The 25,376-nt window shown below is 37.8% G+C and overlaps 1 protein-coding gene across 1 annotated transcript in view; it reads left to right on the top strand.

Moving 5' to 3' along the window:
* Positions 1-23,033, top strand: part of fndc3ba (fibronectin type III domain containing 3Ba) — a 260,323-nt gene extending 237,290 nt beyond the window's left edge. Inside the window, exons 25-28 of the mRNA XM_030127293.1 lie at positions 8,548-8,714; positions 14,096-14,223; positions 15,781-18,498; positions 19,891-23,033. Of these exons, the coding sequence (XP_029983153.1) occupies positions 8,548-8,714; positions 14,096-14,223; positions 15,781-16,092 (607 nt within the window). The 3' untranslated portion in view covers positions 16,093-18,498; positions 19,891-23,033. The remainder of the gene's footprint in view (positions 1-8,547; positions 8,715-14,095; positions 14,224-15,780; positions 18,499-19,890) is intronic.
* The last annotated feature ends 2,343 nt before the right edge of the window (positions 23,034-25,376 follow it).

The following is a 25,376-nucleotide window of genomic DNA, read 5'->3' as shown; positions in this document are numbered from 1 at the left end:
TTGTGTGAAATATATCGCTCTTGACCCGTTTACAAGTATGGAGTTTTAGGTTACGGAAATCCCAAATTTGTCGAACGTGCTCCACAACACAAGCCCCAGATTTGTCCATTACAAATGCTTTTATCGCTATGAATTATATAGAAGCAAATAGCTAAATTCGCAGCCCTGCGATGAACTGGCGACTTGTCCAGGGTGTACCCCGCCTTCGCCCCTATGTAGCTGGGATAGGCTCCAAGCGACCCCCGTGACCCTAGTGAGGATAAAGCGGGTTCAGAAAATGAATGAATGAAATAGCTAAATTCCCAAAAAGGCCAGAAACACAAATTGTATTTATCCCTTCCTCCTTACCGCCATCTCATCCTCCTACAGGAAATTCTCCCTGTGCTCCATAAATCGCTGAATTACTCTGTTATTATGTGTTATTTCGGACTGACTGGATCTAATTGACGTTGTTGTTGGGTTCATTATTTGCACCATCCAGTGGTTATGACACAGCTCTTAGGTCCGCCAGTGGCTGCATTTACGGTGTACCCTTGTTATAAATGGACTACAACGACAGACAGGATGGGGTCCCCTCCTCCCCCCTTGGCTCCTCTTTTCTTCCTGCCGCCTTCTTCATACCCTGTTAGAATAAATTAACAGGTCTTTTACGATTGGATAGGTCACCTTGGTAACCAGATGCTTCAGTACTAATTCTAATGTCTTGAGGGTGGGGGATTAAAAGGCCACTTTGAATTAAGGAAAGGCATCCAAGTCTTGGGGACGTCGTGCTCTGTAAACAAACATATCGAATAGCCAAGTGCAATTTCTCCAAATATAATTTCCTCAGTGTAATTTTTAAGCAAACAAGCTTTAGTGCAGATTTATGTTCTTTGGCTCTCCAGTCTGTGGTTGTGTCTCTCACTGCTCCGCTGTCTGTTGTCTTTGGCTAATGTAATTCATATTTATCTGTCTTATTTTATTATTAGAAATGTGAATTCACCTTTGGGTGACCCCCCCCCCCCCTTCTTCCTCCCATTTCATCTTTTCTTTGTTTTCCCTCTTCCATGTTGCGACATCTCCGTTTTGTGGGTGTGTTAGATAATTTAAAAAAAAAAAAAAAAGTTGTTTTCTGGGGTTCAATAATATACAGGGTGACCCAAAAAAACGGGACTTTTTGAAGTGCGTATTGGCAGACATGAGCAAGTGGCAGCACTGCGAGACAGTGACCTTGAGCAAGTAAACACACCCCCATTTTAGTAACCATTGGCGGCTATGCGAGAATTGTTCGGTAACCGTGTGATCTCAAGATTCGGTAACGTTCCCTGGCCCCCTAGATCACCAGATTTGCCCGTTTGTGATTTTTTCTTGTGGGGCTATCTCAAGAGTAAAGTGTACACGACTCGACCAAGAACTGTGGATGAGTTAAAACAGAGAATTCAGGATGAAATTCACAGTATCCCAGCTGAGATGTTGTAGCGGTCAATGAGGAATCTCAACAGCAGATTTCAAGAATGCATTCGTACAGGAGGACGCCATCTACAGGAAGTCATTTTTAAAAAATGAAAATTCCATCATTGTTTCTTAAATGGCATGATTTAAGGTTTCAATTACTATGAATAAAATATTTTTCTTCCATCACTCTTGGTTTTATTGGATTGTTAAAAAGTTCCCGTTTTTTTGTGTCACCCTGTACAATCCCATTCCTTTCCTCCTTCTGTCCATCTTGTTCTGCCTTCTTTTCCATCCTCTTCTATCGACTTGTTGCTCTCGCTCCATCCTCCCTTTATCACTCAGGGCTGTTTTTAATTTTCACTTGTCCTCTCAGTTGTTGGCCTTCAAAAGCCGACTAAATTAGTTTGATTTTTCTCATTTAACTCTCGTTTCTTATCCGTTTTTCCCAGAATGCTTCCTGGCAGGGGTATTTGGAGTCGGAGGTCGCCATGGTAACAGGGGCAGCGAAAATTTATAAAGGCTTTTAACACAATGGATCCAATAATATAAGACAGGTTGAAGAAGAGCTGTAAAAGCCAAAGCCTGGCTGCAGTTTGTGTCATTTAGAACAAGTTTGACCATAGTTTGATTATTCCATTTCTCAGCTCCTTCATTTTCCATCCTTTTTTTCCCTGAAGTTTCTGAGGTTTAATTCATTCATGTTTTCATCAGCGCGTGAATCCATTAGTCCCTGCATTCTAACGGAATGTTTTGACCCGTCCGTCACGCCAACCACTGGTGTGTGTAATCATTTACTTGTGTTGTGCATTTTTCCATCCTGTCACTCTCACATTTGGCTTTTTCTTTTTCTTTGTGCATTCATCTGTTTTTCTACAAGCGTTCAGCCGCTTTGAAAATAAATTGCTTCTCTTGCTGTGACTCTAATGCCGACCTTATCGACAGTAGCCACGCAAGACCATTCAACACTGGAGAAAAATGTCTACTTATTAAAATTACCAAAAACCTGTGACAAATTCAATGATTAACCTTCACCAAAGGCGTTTTTGTTTGTATGTTTGTTACAACCAGCACAGTAGGATGAACCACAATTACATTTTCAAGTAGATCCAGGAAAAAAGGGGGAAGATTTTATCCCTTTGATCATATAATTCTTCACTGTACTCCACTCCATTTCACTCTTTGACTCCTCTGCTGTCAATGAATCTCAGCTAAAGTCAGTAACAAGTCCCCCACTCAGGTTTATGGGGGCTCTGACGGCTCTAGACGTACGAGGGCGCTTCAAGTTAATGATGATTTTATAACTGATACAAGCGTCCTAATATTGGTGCGGTATGCCAAGACCTTCGAGGAAAGCTTTTTACACTTTCCATGCTGTTAAAAGAAAAGAAGAAACTGGTGTCATGTAATAGATAGATATACTTTATCGATCCCAAATTGGGAAATTGTACTGCAGCAGCGTGAAACACACAAAAAATAGAACACAATTTAATATGCAATATAAAAAAAATGCAAATAATATTTAATTTTAATTTTACTTTGAATTCTATATTTATATAAATATTTATGTAAATCACACATTTCTTATTTTTCTCTTTATATTTCATTTTTCACTTTCGCATGGTTTTTCTACCTGTTTTTTTTTTCTCTGCACTTGCATGTATGTAGCTGCTGTTAACTGAAATTTTCCCACGGTGGGAAAAATAATATCTTATCTTATCTTATCTTATCTTATCTTATCCTATACCATACCATACCAAATTTATTTATAAATCACTTTAAAAACTTTACAGTTGGCCAAAGTGCCGTACATAAATCATAAAACAAGGGAATAAATAAGTAATATGTAGTTACAACAATAAAAAAAAAAAATAGAACACAAGAGCAAATGCATTGTACATAAGAAACTAGAAGTATAAAAACAGAGCTGGTAAAAAAAATCTGTACAGTCAAATGGTAGGTGCAACAATAAACGAATGTGCAAAGTAAAAGTGGAGTTTTTCAGTGGGCATAGATAACATTAATGTGCACAGTGGAAATTATGTTAGTATTTGTCTGTATAATCAGGGTTCCCACGGGGTCTTAAAAAGTCTTGAATTTACAAATCTGAATTTAATACCTGAAAGTCTTTAAAAGGTATTAAATTTGATATGGTAGGTCTTACATTATGTTGCCATAAACTTGTTCACTTTATTGTGTTTAAATGTGTCTGTTAAATGTCCCGTTCCAACCCGACTATGTATATTAAAATTAAGAACCAATTATCACTAACTTTGCAGCCCTAGGTGAGAAGTGACTCCGAACGGTGGGAATTGAGGCATTGGAGTAAATAAATAAATTTTTCTAAATTTTACTAATCAAGAATTTTTGCCAGTATGGCTGTGAAATGGGCATTAAATTATATTGTAAATAGTCTTAAAAAGTCTTAAATTTATCTTGTAGAAATCCGTAGGAACCCTGATAATGATAGACCATCGACATCTCACCTGTTTTTAACCCTTTCATGCATAAATTATAAGAACTTTAGTCAAGAGTTTTAAATTGTTTTTATTCCTCCTTAGGCATGAAAAAAAAAATTGCGATCCAGTTTGTTTTTTTCTCATGGAGTTGCAAAAATGTCCACGCATTTAATTTTTGAAGTAAAGAAACGTGTTTAAAACCCAATATCAGAAAGTGAGATGAAAACAATGAAATAAAACCATTGTAATCCTGCTAATCTGATGTTTTCTCACATTTTAACTTACTCTAATGCTAGTTATTACTCACGTCAACGAGATAATATGCAAAAAAACTTTTTGTCTAACAAATAACAATAACAATTGATTTACATTAAAACATGTTAGTGCAGATCAGGTTTATCAAGAACAGCAAAGTTACAGTAATGGTGTGGATTGCAGTGTATGGGATGATGCGTAAGCGTCCACTGTGTTGGCTGATATGGAACTAAAACAACCAAACCCATGAATATACAAGAGAACAGCTGGAGAAGAACTGTCCACTGTAATGACCAGTATGCATGAAAGGGTTAAAAGTAAATAACTGCAGAGTCTTGGATAAAAGTTAGCGTTGCGTATAACACTGGTCTACAAGGAAAATGCTTCCAGAATAAAAGTAACGAAATTTTACCACATGAGAGTCACTGATGAAGAAAAATCAAGTCAAAAATACTGGTTGGCTGAACTTTCCAAGATACAGCCTTGGGTCAAAATGTGAAACTCAAGAATTAACGAGAGAATGGGTTTGACTCAAAAGGAATATTTGTCTCAGAGCTACAAGACCTACTTCAAAACACTGTCTGCACATTAGAATACATTCACTTTACAGGTTCTATTTAATGGAAGATTTATAAAACTATTATATAAATGTACATAAACCAATATATATGTGTAATAACACTTAATCATATACCTTGAAAACATCAGCAAACCGACACTTTTGTCATTTATTTTCCAATTAATCTTATTAAAATATGTAACATTTAGCACATTTAATGTCTGAAGCAAATCATTTCTAAAAAATTGTAGACCAGTGTAACTAGTGCGGACGAGGTATTGCAACGTAAATAGATGTAGAAAAAAACCAACTGCCTGACATTAGATATTGAAAAATGATGGATATCAACAATAAGAACATGGATCTGATGGTTTTTTAGCCCTGGTCCATGCTCCTCTCTGCCTCTGGATAATGGGACTGCCGTTTGGCTCCGGACCAAAGACACTGTTTATCTCATTAACTGTGTCCTGGTGATTTTGTCTCTGTGTGTGTGTGTGTGTGTGTGTTTGTTTATTGTCAGCGCTCTGGCGAGTGTTAATTGTTTTGATATTCTGCCACTCGGCTCCATCCAAATGAGAAGGGGTCATAATTTATGATGTTTAGTGTGTTTGGAAAGACATAATTTTGGACTTTAGTTTTTTTGAGTGTTAGTTTATGCGCTGTGTACTTTACTGTCTTTGTGTGTGTGTTATTGATGGGCCAACAGCGAGGTTTCTTTAATAATTTTTGTTCAAATTAAAAATAACTTAGATTTTTGCTTGAACAACACAAGTCAACTCAACAGGACTGCTCCCTGAGATGATTTTTTCCAAATAAAAATAGGAAATCTGCAATTATCGTCCAACTATGACAATAAAGTAACTTTTTTTTAGAACAACAAACAAATTTTGGTAAGAAAGATGAACATTTTCACAATATCAGTGACTGCAATGTACCTGTTTATGATTTATGATGTTTAGTATGTTAGGAAAGACATAATTTTGGACTTTAGTTTTTTTGAGTGTTAGTTTATGTGATGGGTCAGCAGCGAGGTATTAATACTATATAAATCATCCAGAGAAACTCATCTTTGCGCAGTAGTGCAGCTACATAAAGAGTTCATCTAGAGTTACAGCCTCTGACTGAAACCATGACCTCTTCCATCTCTTTGCTCTTTTTTTTTCCCCCTCTTTTACAGCAGGTTCTCCATCACCTCTCTTTCCACTCCTTTACCCCCCTCTCCATTACATACTCTATTTCCCACTGACTTTCCACTAGCCTTTATTTTTTCACCTATCTCCCTCGCTGTTTTTTTTTTCTCTCTCTCTCTTTCTTTCCTCTCTTACATAACTTTCTCGCTCAGACTTATTGTGCTCAAACCCTGATAGCAGAAATAAATGACCCCCTTTTCAGCTCAAGCTCCTATCTCTCTCTGACTCGCTCATTCACTCGTTTAATCATCTTACCTTCGATCCATCAATCTGTCCGTCCACATAGCTAAAAACTTATTTGGTTGTCGTTTTCATCAGATTTGTGACTATGCCCCGTCAGTGTTCCTCCCATGCCGTCATAAATCTAACCACTATCTTTTCCGTGATGTACTCCCCTCTCCTCTCTATTTTTAAGGTCCCACTGATGCCTTTTGTGTTCATTTTTTCACTAAACATGACTCAACACAAGCTAACGTTTTACATGTAATCACATCTATTGAGGCATTTTTAGACTATTGATATTTTAATAATTACATGCAATTATTGAGCTGGTAATTAAGTGGTAACTGGTGCTGCGGTGAGTGTTTAAATGGCATCCATCTGATCGTGAATATGGTCTGAAGCAGCCTCCAAAATTAGTTAAGAGTAGGCTGGGAAATGGACTGAAAGCAGATGTGATGTGTCAGTGGCAGAGCAGTCTGGCTCTTCTCACAGCTCCAACCTGTTGAGCCAATCACAGCCCTTTATCTGACACTGATGGGCTTTAACCCTTTCATGCATGAATTATGAGAACCTTTGTTGAGTTCTTTTTTTTTTTTGAGTGTTTTTATTCCTCCTTAGGCATGAAAAAAACAATGAGACTGAGGTCTTTTTTTCATAGATTTACAAAAATGTCCACTCAGCTACACCATGAATTTTATTCTTGAAGCAAAGAAACATGTATTTAAAACCCAATATCATAAAGTGATATGAAAACAGTGAAATGAAACCATGTTTAGTGCAGCTAATCTTATGTTTTCTCACATTTTAACATATTCTAATACTAGTTATTACTCACTTCATGGAGATAATATGCAAAAAATAACAATTAACAATTGATTTCCACTCAAGAACCAATTAAGAACAGCAAAGTTACAGTAATGGTATGAATTGCAGTTTGAGATGATGCATACAGGGGTTGGACAAAATAATGGAAACACCTTAAAACATCAACAAAATATAATTTAATATGGTGTAGGTCCGCCTTTTGCGGCAATTACAGCCTCAATTCTCCGAGGTATTGATTCATACAACTTGTGAATTGTTTCCAGAGGAATTTTAAGCCATTCTTCAGTTAGAATACCCTCCAACTCTTTTAGAGACAATGGCGGTGGAAATCGACGTCTTACTTGAATCTCTAAAACTGACCATAAATGCTCAATAATGTTGAGGTCTGGGGACTGTGCCGGCCATACGAGATGCTCAACTTCATTAGAATGTTCCTCATGCCATTCTTTAACAATTCTAGCTGTATGGATTGGGGCATTATCATCTTGAGGTGAAGGTGTTTCCATTATTTTGTCCAACCCCTGTAAGTGTCCACTGTGTTGGCTGATATGGAACTAAACCCATGAATATACAAGAGAACAGCTGGAGAAGAACTGTCCACTGTAGTGACCACAATGCATGAAAGGGTTAATACACTGATGTCTGTGAAGGTAAGTCCACCAGTTTTGGAGGCTGTTTTTGTGAGGAGCCATAAGACTTCTGAACTCTCAACGAAGGAAGTCAAACACCCACAGGGGAATGAAAGACACTAAAAATCCACTGCCAGAGCTATTTTATAGACTTTTAAACAGATTTTAGACTTTTAAAACAATTTTTAAAAGTACGCACACGGCACTTTTTTATATTTGAGATTTGATTTTTGACAACTGTATTTATGTTTTATATTGTGCTCTCGAGAGTCATGTAACAAAATTTTGTTTTATTATTTCCTGGAATGACAATAAAGTTATCCAACTATCTATCATTTCCCATGTTGTCCTGAATTTGAGCCAAAGAAAAATGTTTTTAAAATATTTATAAGCTCCTGATGTGTGTTGGACGGACATATACAATATGTAAGTTGCAACCAAAGGGCTTCGACTCTAAAATAAAGCCAATTCTTAGCTCTCAGCTGCATCAGTCTTGTGCATTCCTAGCATTTTCTATTAAACAATGAATTAACGCTAAAGGTTTTAATGGCCAAGAAAACTGGGTTCCTGTATTTTCGTAACAACGTGGGTATAGTTTTGCCAGTTGAGTCAAAGTCCCTTGTGTCGTGGCTCTGATTGGTTGTACGCCTCTAAAGTTGCAACAAGGCTGATATTAATCCTTGCTTTGGAAATGAAAAATCTAAAGACTGGCAAGTTACAGAATGAGAACAAAGCTGAGGTGCCTCATCCTTCACTGGTGATCTATGTTGAACTATCTCTATCAACCTTTTTCTAATCTAGTTTCAGTCCCAGCATGCCTTCCTCTCACCCTTTCCTTTTATCTCTGCCTTGTTCTTTTTTCCATTCAGCTTCATCTCACAGCCCTGACAGACCACCTGTTTCATCTCATTCACCCTCTGTTTTTTTGTCTGTCTTCTCTCCGGGTATGTGACTTATTCACACTTTCTGTTTTTCAGGTTTGTTACGATCTACCGCGGCCCCAGCCACACGTACAAGGTCCAGCGATTGACCGAGTCCAGCAGCTACAGTTTCAGAATACAGGCTGTCAGCGACGCCGGAGAGGGTCCTTTCTCTGACACACACACCTTTTGCACCACCAAGTCTGTACCCCCAGCCCTTAAAGGTAAACCCAGCCAAAGAATTGAAAATATGGAATGTGATTATTAAGAAATATAATTTGGAAAATGATAGTAAGCTCCTGGTATGGCCTTCCCAGTCAGATAAATTCACCCCCGCTAAATCTGATAATAGATTTCTGAGGTGGAGAGAAAAGGGAATAACAGCCATTTGTACACTCATTGAGGGGAAAACTTTTAAATCATTTGATGAAATAAAAAAACAATATAATTTGGAGGATAAGGATCAGTATGGATATTTACAAGTAAAACATTTTTTTGACAGAGAGATTAAAAGTAACTTATCAGAGGGCAGCGAACTGATTAAGGTCTTCACAGGAGCTTACAAACACACACCCACTAAGACTGTGTCTAAATTATATCAGGGTCTACAAAAATGTAACGGTGTGAATTCATTTTACATTAAATCGAAATGGGAATCTGAATTGAATATTACTCTGTCTGAAAGTGAGTGGCATTCTATGTGCAAAACACAGCTAACATCCACCAGCTCTAAAGGTTGGTGAGAATTTGGCTGGAAAAACCTCATTCGCTTCTTTATTACACCAAATATTAAAAGCAAACAACTGGGAAAACAGCAGCAATGCTAGAGAGGATGTGGACACATGAATGCCAACCACTCGCATATCTTTTGGACATGTGTAAAAATGCAAATGTTTTGGAACCATCTTTTTCAGACAATGGAGAATATTTTAAATTATAAAATTCCAATGGACCCCCAGACTATCTACCTTGGTCTAATACCTGATGACATAATTAAAAGAGAAGACACTTACTTATTTAAAATTTTAATTCTTGCCTTCAAAAAGGTAGTCGCAAGGAACTGGTTAAAAAGTGACCCTCTACGACTACAACAATGGCTGGACATTATAGGGGAAATATACTGCATGGAAAAATTAACATTTCAACTGAGGATTAAGATGGGAACTTTTAAGCGAAGATGGGAGAAATGGATCATATTCAAGGACAGAAATTCTTGATATCAGATTGAGTATAGAAAAGCATTCGAATATATAAGGAACAACATCCCCCTTGTTTTATTGTGTGTTTCCCCTTCTTTCTTTTTTTTTTTTTTAATTTTATTTAGTGTTGTTAATGCACTGCCAAAGTGATTTACAACATTAAAATAAAGAGGATTTAAAAAAAAAAAAACCCAGCCAAAGAAAAAGCCTAGTATGTGCAATAATCTTACAGTAAATGCTAAATGGACTGAACTTATATAGCGCATTTTCTACGCCTTAATGGTGCCCAAAGCGCTTTACAATTCCTCACATTCACCCATTCACACACACAGTCATACACCAGTAGGCGGCTGCTGCCATGCGCGGCGCTGCCAGGCTCTACTGGGAGCAATTTAGGGTTCAGTGTCTTGCCCAAGGACACTTCGACATGTGGACAGTCAGAGCCAGGATTCGAACCGCCGACCCTTCGGTTGAAGGACGACCCACTACACACAGTGTGAAATTATGTGCAAAAAATTGTGCAATAACACTGGGTTACAAAAAAAATGTTTTTTGCAAGTCGTCTAGGTTTTTTCAACTGAATTAGGACCATTTTGCACCACTAAATCCAAAAATGACATCTGTTTTTCTCAATCAGGTCAGGTTTTTTTGCTAATTTGATTTTGAAAAATTTGATCTTCTCACAAAATTGATTACATTTTTGTGACTTTAATTTATACCAAAATAAGATTGGTAAGCACACTTTATGAAACTTGTGACTTGATTCCTGTTAGGTACAATGGTGTATTCACCGCAGATGTAGCAGAATACGTCAGGCTTATTTTTGCAAGATCTTCTAGTCGAAGCCATTTCATTCACCTGTAATATTAAAAAAAACATTAATCATAAATTGACAAAAGTAAAATCTTCACAACTCGTTTATTCCAAGAAATATGAAAGACTTTTGTATCATATGATGTGAAAATGCCCATAAATGTAAGCAAAAATGTTAAAAAGCCAATATGTAGCATAGTTCAGAAAGTTGACCTGATTGAGTAAAATTAATGTGATTTTTGGATTCAGCACACCAAAATTATCCTAAATCAGCTCAAAAAACTTAAACAATAAATTTGTTGTTGACCAGTGTAATCTTTTATTCTGCAATAACAATGAAATATTTATTCAATATTTATCAAAAGATAAATGCACCATTTTTATATAGACTTGGTTCATAGGTATACATACTGTTACATATAGACGTACTGTTTTCATGGGTAATACATACTGTTAATATTGTTAATATTGTTCATAGATATGGGTACTACAGTGAAACTGGGTACATTTTGGTACCTGGCACTTTTCCAGCTTTTTAGACCCGATAATAAAAGAGAAATGTAGACATATTTCCCCCCCAGGTTGTACCTAATGATGACCTCAGATAAAAGCAAAAAAATTATACTCTTGCTCTGAGCCATCCCAAAATGAATGGATTTTTAATCAAATACTGGGGCCAAAAATAGGACCAAAATTGGGACATGAAAAACTACCAAAGTGTCAGAGCATTTTAGCTCGACCACATGTCTGTAAATGGTCTTATATACCGCTATAAAGAAAGACACTGTGTTAAATTTGATGATCCTAGTGGTTTTTCTAACCCAGACATATGGGTTTTCCAGGTTTTGTATGTAACCCATCGTGTCCACTTGTGTTACATACAGAACCTGCCAAGTTAAACGCATATAAATGGCGAATGATTTTGCAACAGTGGTCATTTTCTCTGTAGTACTGGTGTTTTGTTAATATTGTTGCACTGACTAGAGTAGCACAATGACTATAAAGTCTATTCTATTTTATTCTATTTTATACAAATACATGAATACATGTGTTGTAGTTTGGTTGTGAGTAATGACATGCTGCCTTTGGCCTTGGTTGTTTTTTGTCATCAGTATGTAGCTTCTGCTGTAACCGAAGAGGCAGCTGCTTATTACAGTTCCAATAATCACAGTAAAGAGTATTCTCTCAGGTGACATAACCGGAGAGGATTATGGGTATGACTGCGAGGCTGTAAATATGCTGCACATTATTGAAATATCCGTGAACGGGGGAAATAATAGCCTGAAGGGTCTGAACAGCTTCTGTAGAGTGTTTGCTGATGCTGCCTGAAATGATTCTTGAAAAACAGGATCCATTCAGAAAAATGACACGAGGAAGGATATGAGAGACATCGATAGAGAGAGAGCATCTGTGGAGTTCTGTCATTTTCCAATCAGGGTATTTATTCCCAAAGCATATCATGGCTTTGGAAAGACATTATGAGTACTGAAAAACAAAACCATCACTGATGAATGTCATCCCCATGTTGAGGCGTACAGCAAAGCTACAACATGTACTAGTGTTGTAATGAAGACCACCTGAACGAAGACCAGCTAGACCAGGACTAAGACAGAGAACAGACCAAATATGCCAACTTTTTTTCAAATATTGCTCAAATTCATCTCAAATATTGGACATCATATGACATATAATATTAAACTTTAATTCTATATTTATATACATATGTATATAAATACTAAATTTCTTATTTTTTTCTTTATATTTAATTTTGCACTCGCTTGTGGTTTTTCTACCTGTCTTTTTCTCTGCTGTTAACTGTGAGTCATCTTTTCTTTTCTTTTCTTTTCTTATGACATAACCAAACCAGTACATTTTCTTATTCTAATACTGAAATAACTACAGAGTGGGGAAGCAAAATTTACAATGAACATTTAGTTGTTTTTTCTCAGTAGGCACTACGTCAGTTGTTTTGAAACCAAACATATATTGATGTCATAATCATACCTAACACTATTATCCATACCTTTTCACAAACTTTTGCCCATATGAGTAATCAGGAAAGCAAACGTCAAAGAGTGTGTGATTTGCTGAATGCACTCGTCACACCAAAGGAGATTTCAAAAATAGTTGGAGTGTCCATAAAGACTGTTTATAATGGAAAGAAGAGAATGACTATGAGCAAAACTATTACCAGAAAGTCTGGAAGATACTATTAAAGAAGAATGGGAGAAGTTGTCACCCCAATATTTGAGGAACACTTGCGCAAGTTTCAGGAAGCGTGTGAAGGAAGTTATTGAGAAAGAAGGAGGACACATAGAATAAAAACATTTTCTATTATGTCAGTTTTCTTGTGGCAAATAAATTCTCATGACTTTCAATAAACTAATTGGTCATACACTGTCTTTCAATCCCTGCCTCAAAATATTGTAAATTTTGCTTCCCCACCCTGTATGGTTAGACTAAAGGCAGTAAATGTTAAAAAAAAAAAAAAAAAGCTAAAGCATTTCCTTTCTGGTGTCAGGGGGATATAGGACTGTTAAATCTACCACTGTGTATTCACACTCACAGTTTAATAGAACTGGGGACACGTTACTGGATCTCCACTCTCTGTTGTCACATTTAACCCTCGTTGCTAAATGAAGCTGTTGCACCACATCATGTAGTGTTTATGTTGGAGCAGACATCAGCTAACATTGATGTTGCGTACCTTTCCATTCATTAACTACATAGCTTTATGTGTTTATGTGTCTCACCATTGTCATTCACTGCAAAAATCTAAATCTTACCCAGTGTATTTTTCTCATTTCTAGTCAAAATATGACACACACTTAAAATAAGACATAATCACCTAAAGAGTAACTTTTCAGTGAGATATAAGAACTGATTTTTAGACAATAGATCTTGAAAATCTTATTTCAAGAAATCTTACCAAGATAATTTTCACTTGTTCTGTTGGCAGATTTTTTTTTTTTTTTTGCTTGAATTAAGCCAAAAAAATCTGTCAATGGATTTGGTAAAATTTCTTGAAAAAAAAAAACAATTCAAGATCTATTGTCTAAAAATCAGTTCTTATATCTCACTGAAAAGTTACTCTTTAGGCGATTATGTCTTATTTTAAGTGTGATGGCATATTTTGACTAGAAATGAGAAAAATACACTTGGTAAGATTTAGATAATGGTTTGTCTCTGTGTGCCCTGATCTCTTCAGTCTCTCACATTAGTAGGATTACATATAAGACACAATATTAATATGTATCACCCGTATTAGCAAAATGTCTTTGGGTGAGGGGTGACATGATTCTCTGGCTTTGGTAAAAAGTGTAAATTTCTTAAAGAAATGTTTGAAAGGTAATTCTTTACAGTGGTGGTTTGAAGAAATAACTCAAACCATGCACGGGCAGTTGAGTGTTGAGTTGTTCAGTTGCGTGATTTCCTTGCAGCTCTGGTCCTGAATGGTTTTGAAAATACAAGGTTGAAAAAAAAAGTGGCTAAAACAAAAACTGAGACCTTCAGAAAGGGCTTTGACACAAACCTCATATAACAGTTTATGGATGGCCCAAATATAATAAAGACTTGTGTGTTATTTCCAACAGCTCCCAGAGTGCACCAGCTGGAGGGCAACACGTGTGAGATCACATGGGAGACAATCCCACCGATGAGAGGCGACCCTGTGAGTTACGTGCTTCAGGTGCTGGTGGGACGCGAATCCGAATACAAACAGGTTGGTAGCTACACACCGTCCCTAAGGTCATACGAGGACAGTGTTGAGTTCCCACGTCCCTCTGGTCCACAGCCACACTTCAGTTATTCACTTCATTCTTATTCTGCAGAGCTGCGTAAGGATATTTCTAATCTCCTCACGCAGCAGAAAAATTCAGTTTGCATTGATGGAAAGTCTATTACAGATTATTCAGCTCTACACACACACACACACACACACACACACACACACACACACAGAAAAAGCGAGCAGTTCTCTGAAGAATGAAACACACAGACACTCAACTGCGATGACTGACACACAACAATGAGGATTCAAACACTTGAATTTAACCCTTTCAGCACAGATCATTGAAGTTTATTTCTGCATGAATCCAACAGGAACTGAAGTCTGTCCACATAGAATAAGAATAGTAACGATAACATTATGAGCTTCCACAAGGGCGCCACTAATGATTGTGGGCCCCATGAAAGCATAAACTTTATGGACCCTTTATAAATTCAGTATGTTCTTAATCTGTCGGACGGGGGTGGGGGTTTGTAAGTAAGTAAATTTTATTTATAGAGCACTTTTCACAGACAGAGTCACAAAGTGCTTTATCAAATCAAAATCAAATCAAATTTACAAAAATGTGTGTATGTGGGGGTGCGGTCCATACATAACATCACGTACGCTAGCATGAAATGAAACTGAGCATGCTTTCACCGTCCAACTCCCAACTTCTATGCCTCTGTTATACACCGGACCTTACACGAAATTTTCAGAACTATGTACGTGTACTTTTTTCTGAGATTTGGCGACCCCTACCAGCAATGGTTCTCAATCTTTTTTTCTCAGGCCCCCCTTTGGAGAACGAAAAATCTCCATGCCCCCCTAAACCTCACAACATTGTAACAGTGGTGCAATTGTAACTTTTATTGAAAGAAACATCCGTATCGTAACAATATTTTTTGCTTTTGCTTTAATAATTTTTGTTCAGATTAAAAATAACTTAGATTTTTGCTTGAACAACACAAGTCAACTCAACAGGACTGCTCCCTGAGATGATTTTTTCCAAATAAAAATAGGAATTCTGCAATTATCGTCCAACTATGACAATAAAGTAACTTTTTTTTAGAACAACAAACAAATTTTGGTAAGAAAGATGAACATTTTAACATTATCAGTGACTGCAATGTACCTGTTTACGTTGCATATCTCAGAACATTGAAGTACAAACTGTACAAAATCTAAGCTCTTCATCTAGTCTAGTGACAGATCACCATGGCACTAGATTTGATTGTTGCACGTCCCTAAAATGAGTCCAGGGTGCTCCAATGCTATAACATTAGTTCCACCTCATACATGTTCTAACCTGAAGAATGAAAAAAATAAAAACACACCGGAACAATCCCATGCCCCCCCCCCCCCCCCCCCCCCCCCCCCCCAGCAATCCTTCACACCTCCCCTAGGGGGCCCGCCCCACAATTTGAGAAACACTGCCCTACCAGCTCCCGGTTTAGGGACCAACTGTATATTTTGACAGTGGGACTGTAATACTTGTCTCTTCCCTTCCAGGTTTTTAAGGGAGAGGAGAGCGTGTTCCAAATCTCTGGTCTCCAGGGCAACACAGACTATCGATTCCGTGTAGGCGCCTGCCGTCGTTGCCAGGACACGTGCCAGGAACTGTGCGGACCTCTGAGCCCCTCCTCTTTGTTCACGCTGCGCCGCCAGGAGACAGCATCATCGTCGGAGATGTGCGCCATGGAAACGGGCAAAGGGGCGGGCCTGATCTCGAGCGACGAACGCTTCGCGGCGCTGATCGTGTGCGTGTTCGCGGGCTTCTCCATCCTCATCGCCTGCTTGCTACAGTACTTCTTCATGAAGTGAGGGAATTTTAACTATAGGATAGAAAGAGAAAGCAAAATCACAGAGAAACTTTTTAAAAAATGTCTATGAAAGAACCGAATGAAATCAAAACACTTGATATACTTCTATGGCTATGTATGTGTTTTTTTTTGTTTTTTTTTTTGTTTTTTTTTTAGTCAAAGTATCGATTCAGGCTTCCTCACCTTGTTCCTGTTTTCTGCTTTCACTCGGTTTGGTATCATTTCTTACTATGTCTTTGTATCACCGTCTGTCTCAGTTTTTAAGGATTTCTGTCGAGGGAAGCCTTTTCTTAGCTGTACCTCGGTTGGGAAAGAAAACTGATAATCAAGCCTTAAAATAGCTGTGAGCAAAGCAGATGCTCCTCAGACTGACTTGCATGTTTTTATTTTGTATCTTTTTAAAAACATATTCTATTAGAGAACATGTATATTTTTGACAGTCTTTTGCCTTACTTTTTTTTTAAAATTTGTTTTCCAATGTTTAATTTACTTTTTTTTTTGTTTGTTTGTTTTTGTTTGTTTTTTTTTTTTGCTGCAGTCTTTATTCATTCAGCCATATTCCAATGTAGGCCTTCAAAGCTTTAGCCGTTCATACCATATTGTTCAGTTTGTTTGATACTACTCTACAGGCTGTCAGTCAGTTCATGCAATCTGCACCTGCTCTCAAACGAAACCACAGACTGACAAAGACACAACGCACACATTTAGGCAGACATACGTACATATACATGCAAACAATTACACTCATGCAATGACAATGAGAAACACACATTTACTCCTAAGAAGATAATCACATATCTCTTCAGCTTTTAACATTCAATCACTCACTCTTTCAGCTACCAAAGTGATGCAAATCCATGTGTGGTGTAAGATGCTGCTATCCTGTGATTTTATTATATCTATAAAAATGGAAAACCAGTAATCTAATATATATACACAATATATATATTATAACAAATATCTATGACGTTATAGAAGTGATGTATATAAGTGATGGCAATGTAAGGTCTAAAGTACAGCGCAAAAGGGGACGAGTCGACTTTAGGTGCTCATAAAACAGCAGCTCCGAGGTCAGTTCAGCAGCTTTTACGGTTGACGGAGCCTTTTTAAACACTGGTCTCGGATCAGAACAAATAAAACTTGGTAGGTGTTCAAATGTTAACTGTACGGGGCACAAACTGGCTTTAGTGTTGTAGAAAGCAAGGCCTGGGGTTGAGAGCGCAGACAGGAGCGTGTGGTCGGAGCTCTGTCTTGGATCCGTCAACCCCTTCCATACGTCACCATCTCAAGTCAGACTTATTCGCTCCAGCCTTGTTTTATCTTTAGCTTTAGTAGCAAAAACAATGCCCATAGACCCAGAGGTGCTGACAGCCTGCCAGCTAGCTGCCCTTCTCAGAGCTGTGTGGATGTATGCCAGTGTGTGTGTGTGTGTGTGTGTGTAAACCTGGAAAGCCATTAGGAGTTAGCTTGAGCTTTATCCCCCTGAAATTCAGCCAGAGCAGCGCTGAACTGTACTAGTTTCTTCTTCCAGCTAGTCTGTGAATCGATGCGTTCAAGGTCTCTTTTTCTCTCCTGCTGCCCGTCATTACCTGTCATTACCTTTCGGCTCTGGCTGCTTTCCAGCTTCTCTCTTGCTTCCACTCCATCTTGTCTTTTTGGTGCCACTATGCCATTAGCAGACTCTTATAAAGGATTTATAAATGGTTACTAGTCGGGCTGTAAAGGTCATTCATAGACGTAACTGTTTTCATACATTATACATTAGGCTCACTCTTTGGCTGTTAAATCTCTGATGTTACCGGTGGTTTTGTCCGTCTTGTTCCTTAATCTGTTAACGTGTTCACCAAACCTGCAAAAGGGAACCAGATTATAATGTTTAATACACGTTGACGTAAATTCGCTTGTGTCAGTTCAAGCAGTCGACCTGTTAAGCCGCTTGCCGTGTGTGTTAAGAGCAACTTTTATCGTGATACTCCACAAACATGTTTAGCTTAGAGTTATAAAGCACTGCTAGCATCAGTTAGCGGAACGCCAAATTAACAAAGTAAATTTCAAAACTGCCCGTGTGGCTCAAAATACACTTTCTTTACTCTTAATATGACCTACTTCCATCGTCATTACTCAAACTCTGGTGTAAATACGTTATCTGACACATGGCAAAAAGATATACATTTAGCTAACTGCTAGCACACTAAAGGCTAGCATGCTAACTGCTAGCTTCGCTTTTCACAGTTTATCAGAAAGCTCAAGTTATCTATCTCTTATCAATTTTTTACTTATTATCAGGGACACACAACACACATCACTACATTTTAAGTGAAAAGAGCTGAATGACACGGTGTGGCTGCATTTAATGGATGTTACCAGAGAGGAGAGGATTAAACTCTCTGAGTATTGAGATATGGTTGTGAATATGGGGGATGGGAATCGAGAACCGGATCCCAGTAGTTCGATTCCTTAAAATCGTTTGCCTGCCTGCTTAATGATTCTGCTTATCGATTCCACCTTCGTTGCGCATGCGCGATGACGTCACGTGTATGCTGCATTGTTTTGGTCAGAACGTAGCCAACATGGTGTTGAGGCAGAAACGGTCCAAACAGACGACACCTGTCAAAGCTTCCATTTCTTCTAAAGGGTGGAATCCCTCCAATCTGCTCAAACATTTGTCCACAGCATGTGAGTCATTTACAGGACTGTCAGTATTTGATTCACTACTTAGCGACGCTTGTGCATCTAGCAGCAGAGTGAACGCCAGGCCTAGTTCCAGTTCTGGTGCGGGCAACAAACGTCGTACCCCCTCAAATACAAGTTTCTGAAGGTAGGGGAAAGGAAATGAGGTGCACAACAACGAGAGACGAGCCGAACTGAGTCGAACTGGTTCCATGTAGTGGACATGCGACAACAGACAAATTACACTGGGTTACAAAAAAATGTTTTTTGCAAGTTGTCTAGGTTTTTTCAACTGAATTAGGACCATTTTGCACCGCTAAATCCAAAAATGACATCTGTTTTTCTCAATCAGGTCAGGTTTTTTTGCTAATTTGATTTTGAAAAATTTGATCTTCTCACAAAATTTATTACATTTTTGTGACTTTAACAGTTGATTTTTTATATTGTTCTCACCCAAAATAGGTTTTAAGAGAAAAAAAATCATTTTCTAACAGGATTCCTGTCAGGTACAATGGTGTATTCACCGCAGATGTAGCAGAATACATCAGGCTTATTTTTGCAAGATCTTCTAGTTGAAGCCATTTCATTCACCTGTAATATTAAAAAAAACATTAATCATAAATTGGCAAAAGTAAAATCTTCAGAACTTGTTTATTGCAAGAAATATGGAAGAATTTCTATCATATGACGTGAAAATGCCCATAAATGTAAGCAAAAATGTTCAAAAGCCAATATGTAGCATAGTTCAGAAAGTTGACCTGATTCAGCAATATTAAAGTGATTTTTGGATTCAGCACACCAAAATTATCCTAAATCAGCTCAAAAAACTTAAACAATAAATTTGTTGTTGACCAGTGTTATTAAAGAGTCTTTAGTTTCACTCTCACTGCACCCCCCCCCCCCCCGAACCAGGCCCAGCGTCATCTGTTATTATTATTTGTACATACTGTATATGTTCTATTTTCTGTGCAGAGATGGAAATAGAAAAGACAGTTCATGCAAACACACCCGTTGTACTCTTTTATTCCCTCAATGAGAATCGATAAGAGAATCGATAAGGAATCGGATCGATAAGCAAAATCGATAATGGAATCGTAATCGTTAAATTCTTATCGATTCCCATCCCTAGTTGTGAAGGTGAAATGTCAGTAACTTATTCATATCAGTCGAATGCTGCAGGTGAAGCTTAGTGACCAGTGTGAGACTGAACAGTAACATACAATGTGAGTTCAAGTAACAGGACACTGTTCTCATTTTCTAATGTTTACAACCCTATTAATAACCTGATTATGAACCATTTCTAAATCCCTTATTGTAAAGTGGTACTGTATGTTTTACCCATACACTACTCTTTCTCCACCTCCCCCTCTTTCTCCATTCAAAGGTGCTTTATTGACATTAAATCAGAGCAGTAGCAAGTCTGCGGTTTCTCCTCAGACCGTCATGTTCTCTGGGGACTCGAACTAATAATGTCAACTAACCAAACAAGCCTTCAACAGAACACAATTCATCAGAACAGGGCATTGTGATACACACCGACCCCCCCCTGACCTACAGCCTGACTGTTGAACCACTTGACCCCACCCCTACCCCAAACACACACAGCCAAGGTACAGCCCGATACATGACCCCCACGGACGATCCAAAGAAAAGTCACCCCGACCCACGGGATTCGTAAGTCAGGTGGGGAAGGGTGGCAGAAGGGAGGAGGGATTAGGTGGGGAAAGGGGCTAAAGAAGAGGAGGAGGAGGACTGGGGCAAGTGGTTTGGAAAGCCCCGCCCCTCAGCTCTGATTGGCAGCCTGTAATGTACCTCAGGGATAAGGCCTTACAGAGGGGAGATCTAACCCCGTCAACCCCCCACCCCACCCCCCATCACTGTTCACCATCATTCTCACATCCGCCTCTCCTCTGTTTCTCTCTTGTCTTCCTCTTTTCCCCTTGCCTTTCCTTTTTTTTGTTTTTTTTTTGTTTTGTTTTGTTTTGTTTTGATGCTGTATCTTGTCTTTTCTTGTCTTTGCTGTGCCTTGCTCCTGTATGTGTCAGTAAGCAAAGTGGTTTACTAGCTCAAAATACCTTTGCCAAAGTTGATGGGAAAGTTAAGGTAGAGTTCTTTTCTAGGTTTATTTATACTATATATTTGCATACAGTACTTTACATGCCAATTACAGTGCAATCTTCATTTATTTATTGTTTAAAGATTAAGAGACAAGTGTAGTTATATACTAATTTTTTTCCTTGTAGCATGTTTTTTTTTTCTTTTTAATTTTTTTAATGGATGTATGTTAGATTGTATGATTAAGGCCAGCATTCCTTATCTCAGTAACCCTTTAAGTATTTCTCTTACAGCTGTTGGGAACCTGTAGCTCATCAGTTCATGCATTGCAGTTATCATTGCCGTTTCAAACATGTAACCAAATGCCTATGTAAGTTGTTTTTTTTTTTTGTTTTTTTTCTCCATCTCCTGTTGCGGCCATGCACAGCCGAGCAGTTCTTGTAATGCTTAGAGAGACATGTAGCAAAGCCAGGCCTTATTAGGGTCAGTTTAAGTCATCTGTTTTTGAGATAAAAAAGCGTCGCCTTTGGCTTTTAAATTAGTATTATAATGAAGCTTCTGATATCTTTTTACTATTGCCAAAGCGCAGGCTTCTTGTGTCCACTAGATGTTGCGTCTGCAGTCGTCTAAAGGGTTCTGTGATGTTCTTCTGTAACGACACAGCATTACAACTATTATTATTATTATTCTCTCAAAAGGAAAAAAAAAACATTAACTTGATCTGTGATTATGCTTTTTTTTTTTTTTTTTTCATATTATCTTTTATTATTTTGTAAAGCAAAATGTGCCATTTTGAAATTTGTAGCCCCTTTTTGGAGGAGAGTTTTAACAACCTGATTTCACACTGAAAGGTAATAAAGGCAAAAAAAAAGAAAACAAACAAAAAAAAAAACACACGAAAACCAATCACAAAGGCGATGATTTCAGGCAGATGACGACAGTAATAATAATATCGACGATTCCTCCGTGTTCAGGCTTTTGCTGGTATAGCAGTAGTGAGTATTTTCTATCCAGTATTTTGCTAAGAGATGATATACAGAGATATCTATAGAGCTATAGAATGAGATGGTAAATACATTATGACTAACAGAGTTGAAGCACTTTTTTTTTATGTGGAGAATTAGTTTTGATGAGGTTCACATGAGCGACAGGAGATATGAAGTCCTTCGCCCTGTTCCAAACACTACTGCCAACGCCGTCTGTTACATTCATTGGCATTATTTGTGTGTCGTTGGCATCACTGTGACATTTGGCATTACTGGAGCATGAGTCGTGTGCTTCTCAAACGGCCCCTCCCTCCCGGACACGAAACTCTACGGCAACGCGGGGAGTACGTGGGAGCGAAGGCGCCTTCCTCAGACGCGTCTACCTGACCTGTTGCATTGTAGTCGACAGGTGACGTGTGAGGTGTCCTGTCCTTAAACAACACCGACCCCCTGATGTTATGTTGCCCACCCACCCACTTCAAAGCCTTAATAATACCCACACAGGGGAGAGGGCGGACGTCCGGCCAACGTCAGGCCAGTCATGTTAGTGTTGACCAGTCGTGAGGTTGACACAGTGTTAACCCTGAGTTTGTGGGCAGGGCGCTCCCTTTATGTGCTTTATTGTTTGTTTTTTCAAATGCTGTCGATTTTATAGACCCTCCCCACCCACCCACCCACCCTGCAGGTCCTGCACATTTGGCGGGTTATGTCGAGAACGAGAGGCAATTCTTTTATTTTTTAATTTTAATTTTTGCCCAGCAACCCCACGTCCGTGCCTTCTGATCGGTTTTTATTATTATTATTATTATTTTTTCTTTTGAAATTTTTTTTTTCTTTTTTTATGTTTTGTACGTTTTACAGTAAGTAGATTTTTTTTTTTTTTCTTTTATGACTGAGAGATTGGCGATTTGACAAACGTACAGAAACTCACAGGTATTTAACTATTTTTTAGGCGAGACAAAAAAATAAGAGACATATTTTTACCTCACAAGTTAAAAACAAACATTCCAATGTTGTCATGGTCTACGAATTGAAAAAAAAGAAATTCATGCATTTCTTCTTGTATTGTAAATGTTAGACAATTTCATATACATTATATAAAAGAAACTGCCATATCAATTTTAATGTATAGATTTTTTGCAAATACTACCCTATGTATGTAAGACGTAACTGTATCGGTAGCGTATATATAATATATTTATGCCCAATAAATGTTTTAATTTTTTTCTGACTTTGGTTACACCTGTATTTCTTTCTTGTGTTTGTCTTTACTCATCCACGTGCTGTATTATTCCATATGATACAAACTCTGCTTTTGGATGTGTGTTCTAAAGATGTGCATCTCAAAAACTTGGAGTATCATGGAAAAGTTAAGTATTTCTTGTAATTTATTTCAGAAAGGGGAAATTTGGTTGATTCGTCACTCATTACATGTAAACAGAAAAAAAAAACAGAAGAGCAAATCTCAAAATAGAACAATATTTCATTTAAAGTTCAAGTAAATCCCTACTAATGCAGTATAAATACCATAAAACTCTGGTTTAATGCACACTACCACATCAACATTCAAGTGATGCATCAAAGTATATTCATGGAAAGTTGACAGGAAGGGAAAAGCGTGGTAGGAAAAGGTGGACGAGCAACAGGGATGACCAGCCTTGAGTCCAGGACATGGACTGCAAGAGTGGCATTCATAGGGTCAAGATCATCCTGAACCAGAGACAATGTCAGGACAGTCTGACCTGGACTAAAGAGAAACAGAACAAAACCACACCAAAACAAAATAAGCACTAAATCAACTAAAGGAGCATATATGAACACAAATGACCAAAATAATCTACATCATGAACAAAATAAGTAAAAATAAAAACAAAATAATCAAGGTGAACTTTACTTTTCCATTAATGTTAATGTGTTAATGACCCTCTGCAGTGCCTTTCTGTGTGCCGTGGTGCAGATCATGAACCACACAGAGATGCAATACATGAGTACACACTCTCAATGGAGTACAAGACCGTCAGCAGCTCCCTCCTCAAGTTGACCCTTCTGAGGATCCTCAGAAAGTGGAGGTGCTGCTGTCCCAATATATGCAAATATAAAACTCTATAATGTCATTTGTCATTATTGTTTTATAGCCCAGACCCATGTTAGAAAAGAAACACCCGAATTCAATGTGTCCCAATACTTTTGTCGATATTGTGTATGATGTAGGTAATAATGCTATGAGGCTAATGAGTTGAAACATAAATCACTGCAGTATTTATCCAGTAGAAGGATCTGAACTATTGTTTAGTTCAATCCTGACGGGGACTGTGAATATCAGTCATATGATCATTAAATGGACAAAGAATTAATGAAACAAACAGCAGCAGCTTCAGCTAATGACCAGGTCCATGAATCATGAATGTGTTTGTGTATGAATCCATCAGACTTCATGACATTTACTTTTGTTGAGCACCATTGATTGTATCTTCAGGATTCAATAAGAGAGTAATGACTCTCCGCTCGTCTGAGGCGCCTTTATTTTATTGTTGTAAACAGAGCTGAAGTCTTCGATATCTATAAAACTAAAGACACGGTTATGACGAAGTAGTTGATCTATGAGTTTATTGAACCACTTCACTGTGACAACCTGAATTAAAAGCTCTCAGAGACTGATTTATGTGCAATGAGCTAGAATTATAACTACAATCAGTTCAACAGTTTCTGACGGTGTAATACAGGTGTGTGTGTGTGTGTGTGTGTGTTGTAGATAAAGTGTTAGTGTGTCTGCTGATGTGTGGTCTATCAGGTTTTGCTTGATTTAATCTCCTGTGGTCTTGATGGTGTTTGCTTCAGTAATGGAGGTGAGTAAATGACAGGTGGTGTTATCATTGACTGAGGACGACTGCTGCACCGCTCAACCTGCAGAGACACATGGACCCCATGTCAGCATCAGTCTACGTTTGTCCTTGATCATTATGTGATGCATCAAATGCAACGTGGATGTAGACGACACTGGAATGGACGCCCTTTAATTTCTTATGTGAATTTTAATTAAACCTTAAACCATTGTTGGTTTTCCACACCTTCACAGTCCAATCTGGATTCACACAAACCACAGAACTGTTTAAAACTGACAAATATCCCATCTGACATTCCTGAATAGGTGAATGAGTCTTCATTCATGTTTCAGAGAGTATACACAGAGGATATATAGTGTTTTGTTTTTTCAAGATTTTACATGAAATGAAATGAAACGAAATTTTTATTTCAAACATGTAGACAATAAAATAAAAACAAAAATCAACCAGCAAAATATAAGTACTGGTATATAAATGATAAGCGAAGAGGAAGAAGAAGAATGAATTAAACATACTCGAAAAGGAGTAGGAAGAAGTAAAAACTTATGTACTCCTACCCCCAATTACTATTCCTTATGATCACTATATAGCGATTATTATTTTGGATGAATATCAATATAATAATAATAGTAGTATAACAATATCATACATCCTTTCTCCTATACACACTAATATGACAATACCCATTTACAACTTATCCTTCCATGTTTATAGAAGTAAATATTCTAGTA

The sequence above is a fragment of the Sphaeramia orbicularis genome, chromosome 22 (genome assembly GCF_902148855.1).
Source record: "Sphaeramia orbicularis chromosome 22, fSphaOr1.1, whole genome shotgun sequence".
Classification (NCBI taxonomy): domain Eukaryota; kingdom Metazoa; phylum Chordata; class Actinopteri; order Kurtiformes; family Apogonidae; genus Sphaeramia; species Sphaeramia orbicularis.
Note: the sequence above shows the minus strand (reverse complement) of the source record. Positions and strands in the feature narration are given on the sequence as shown.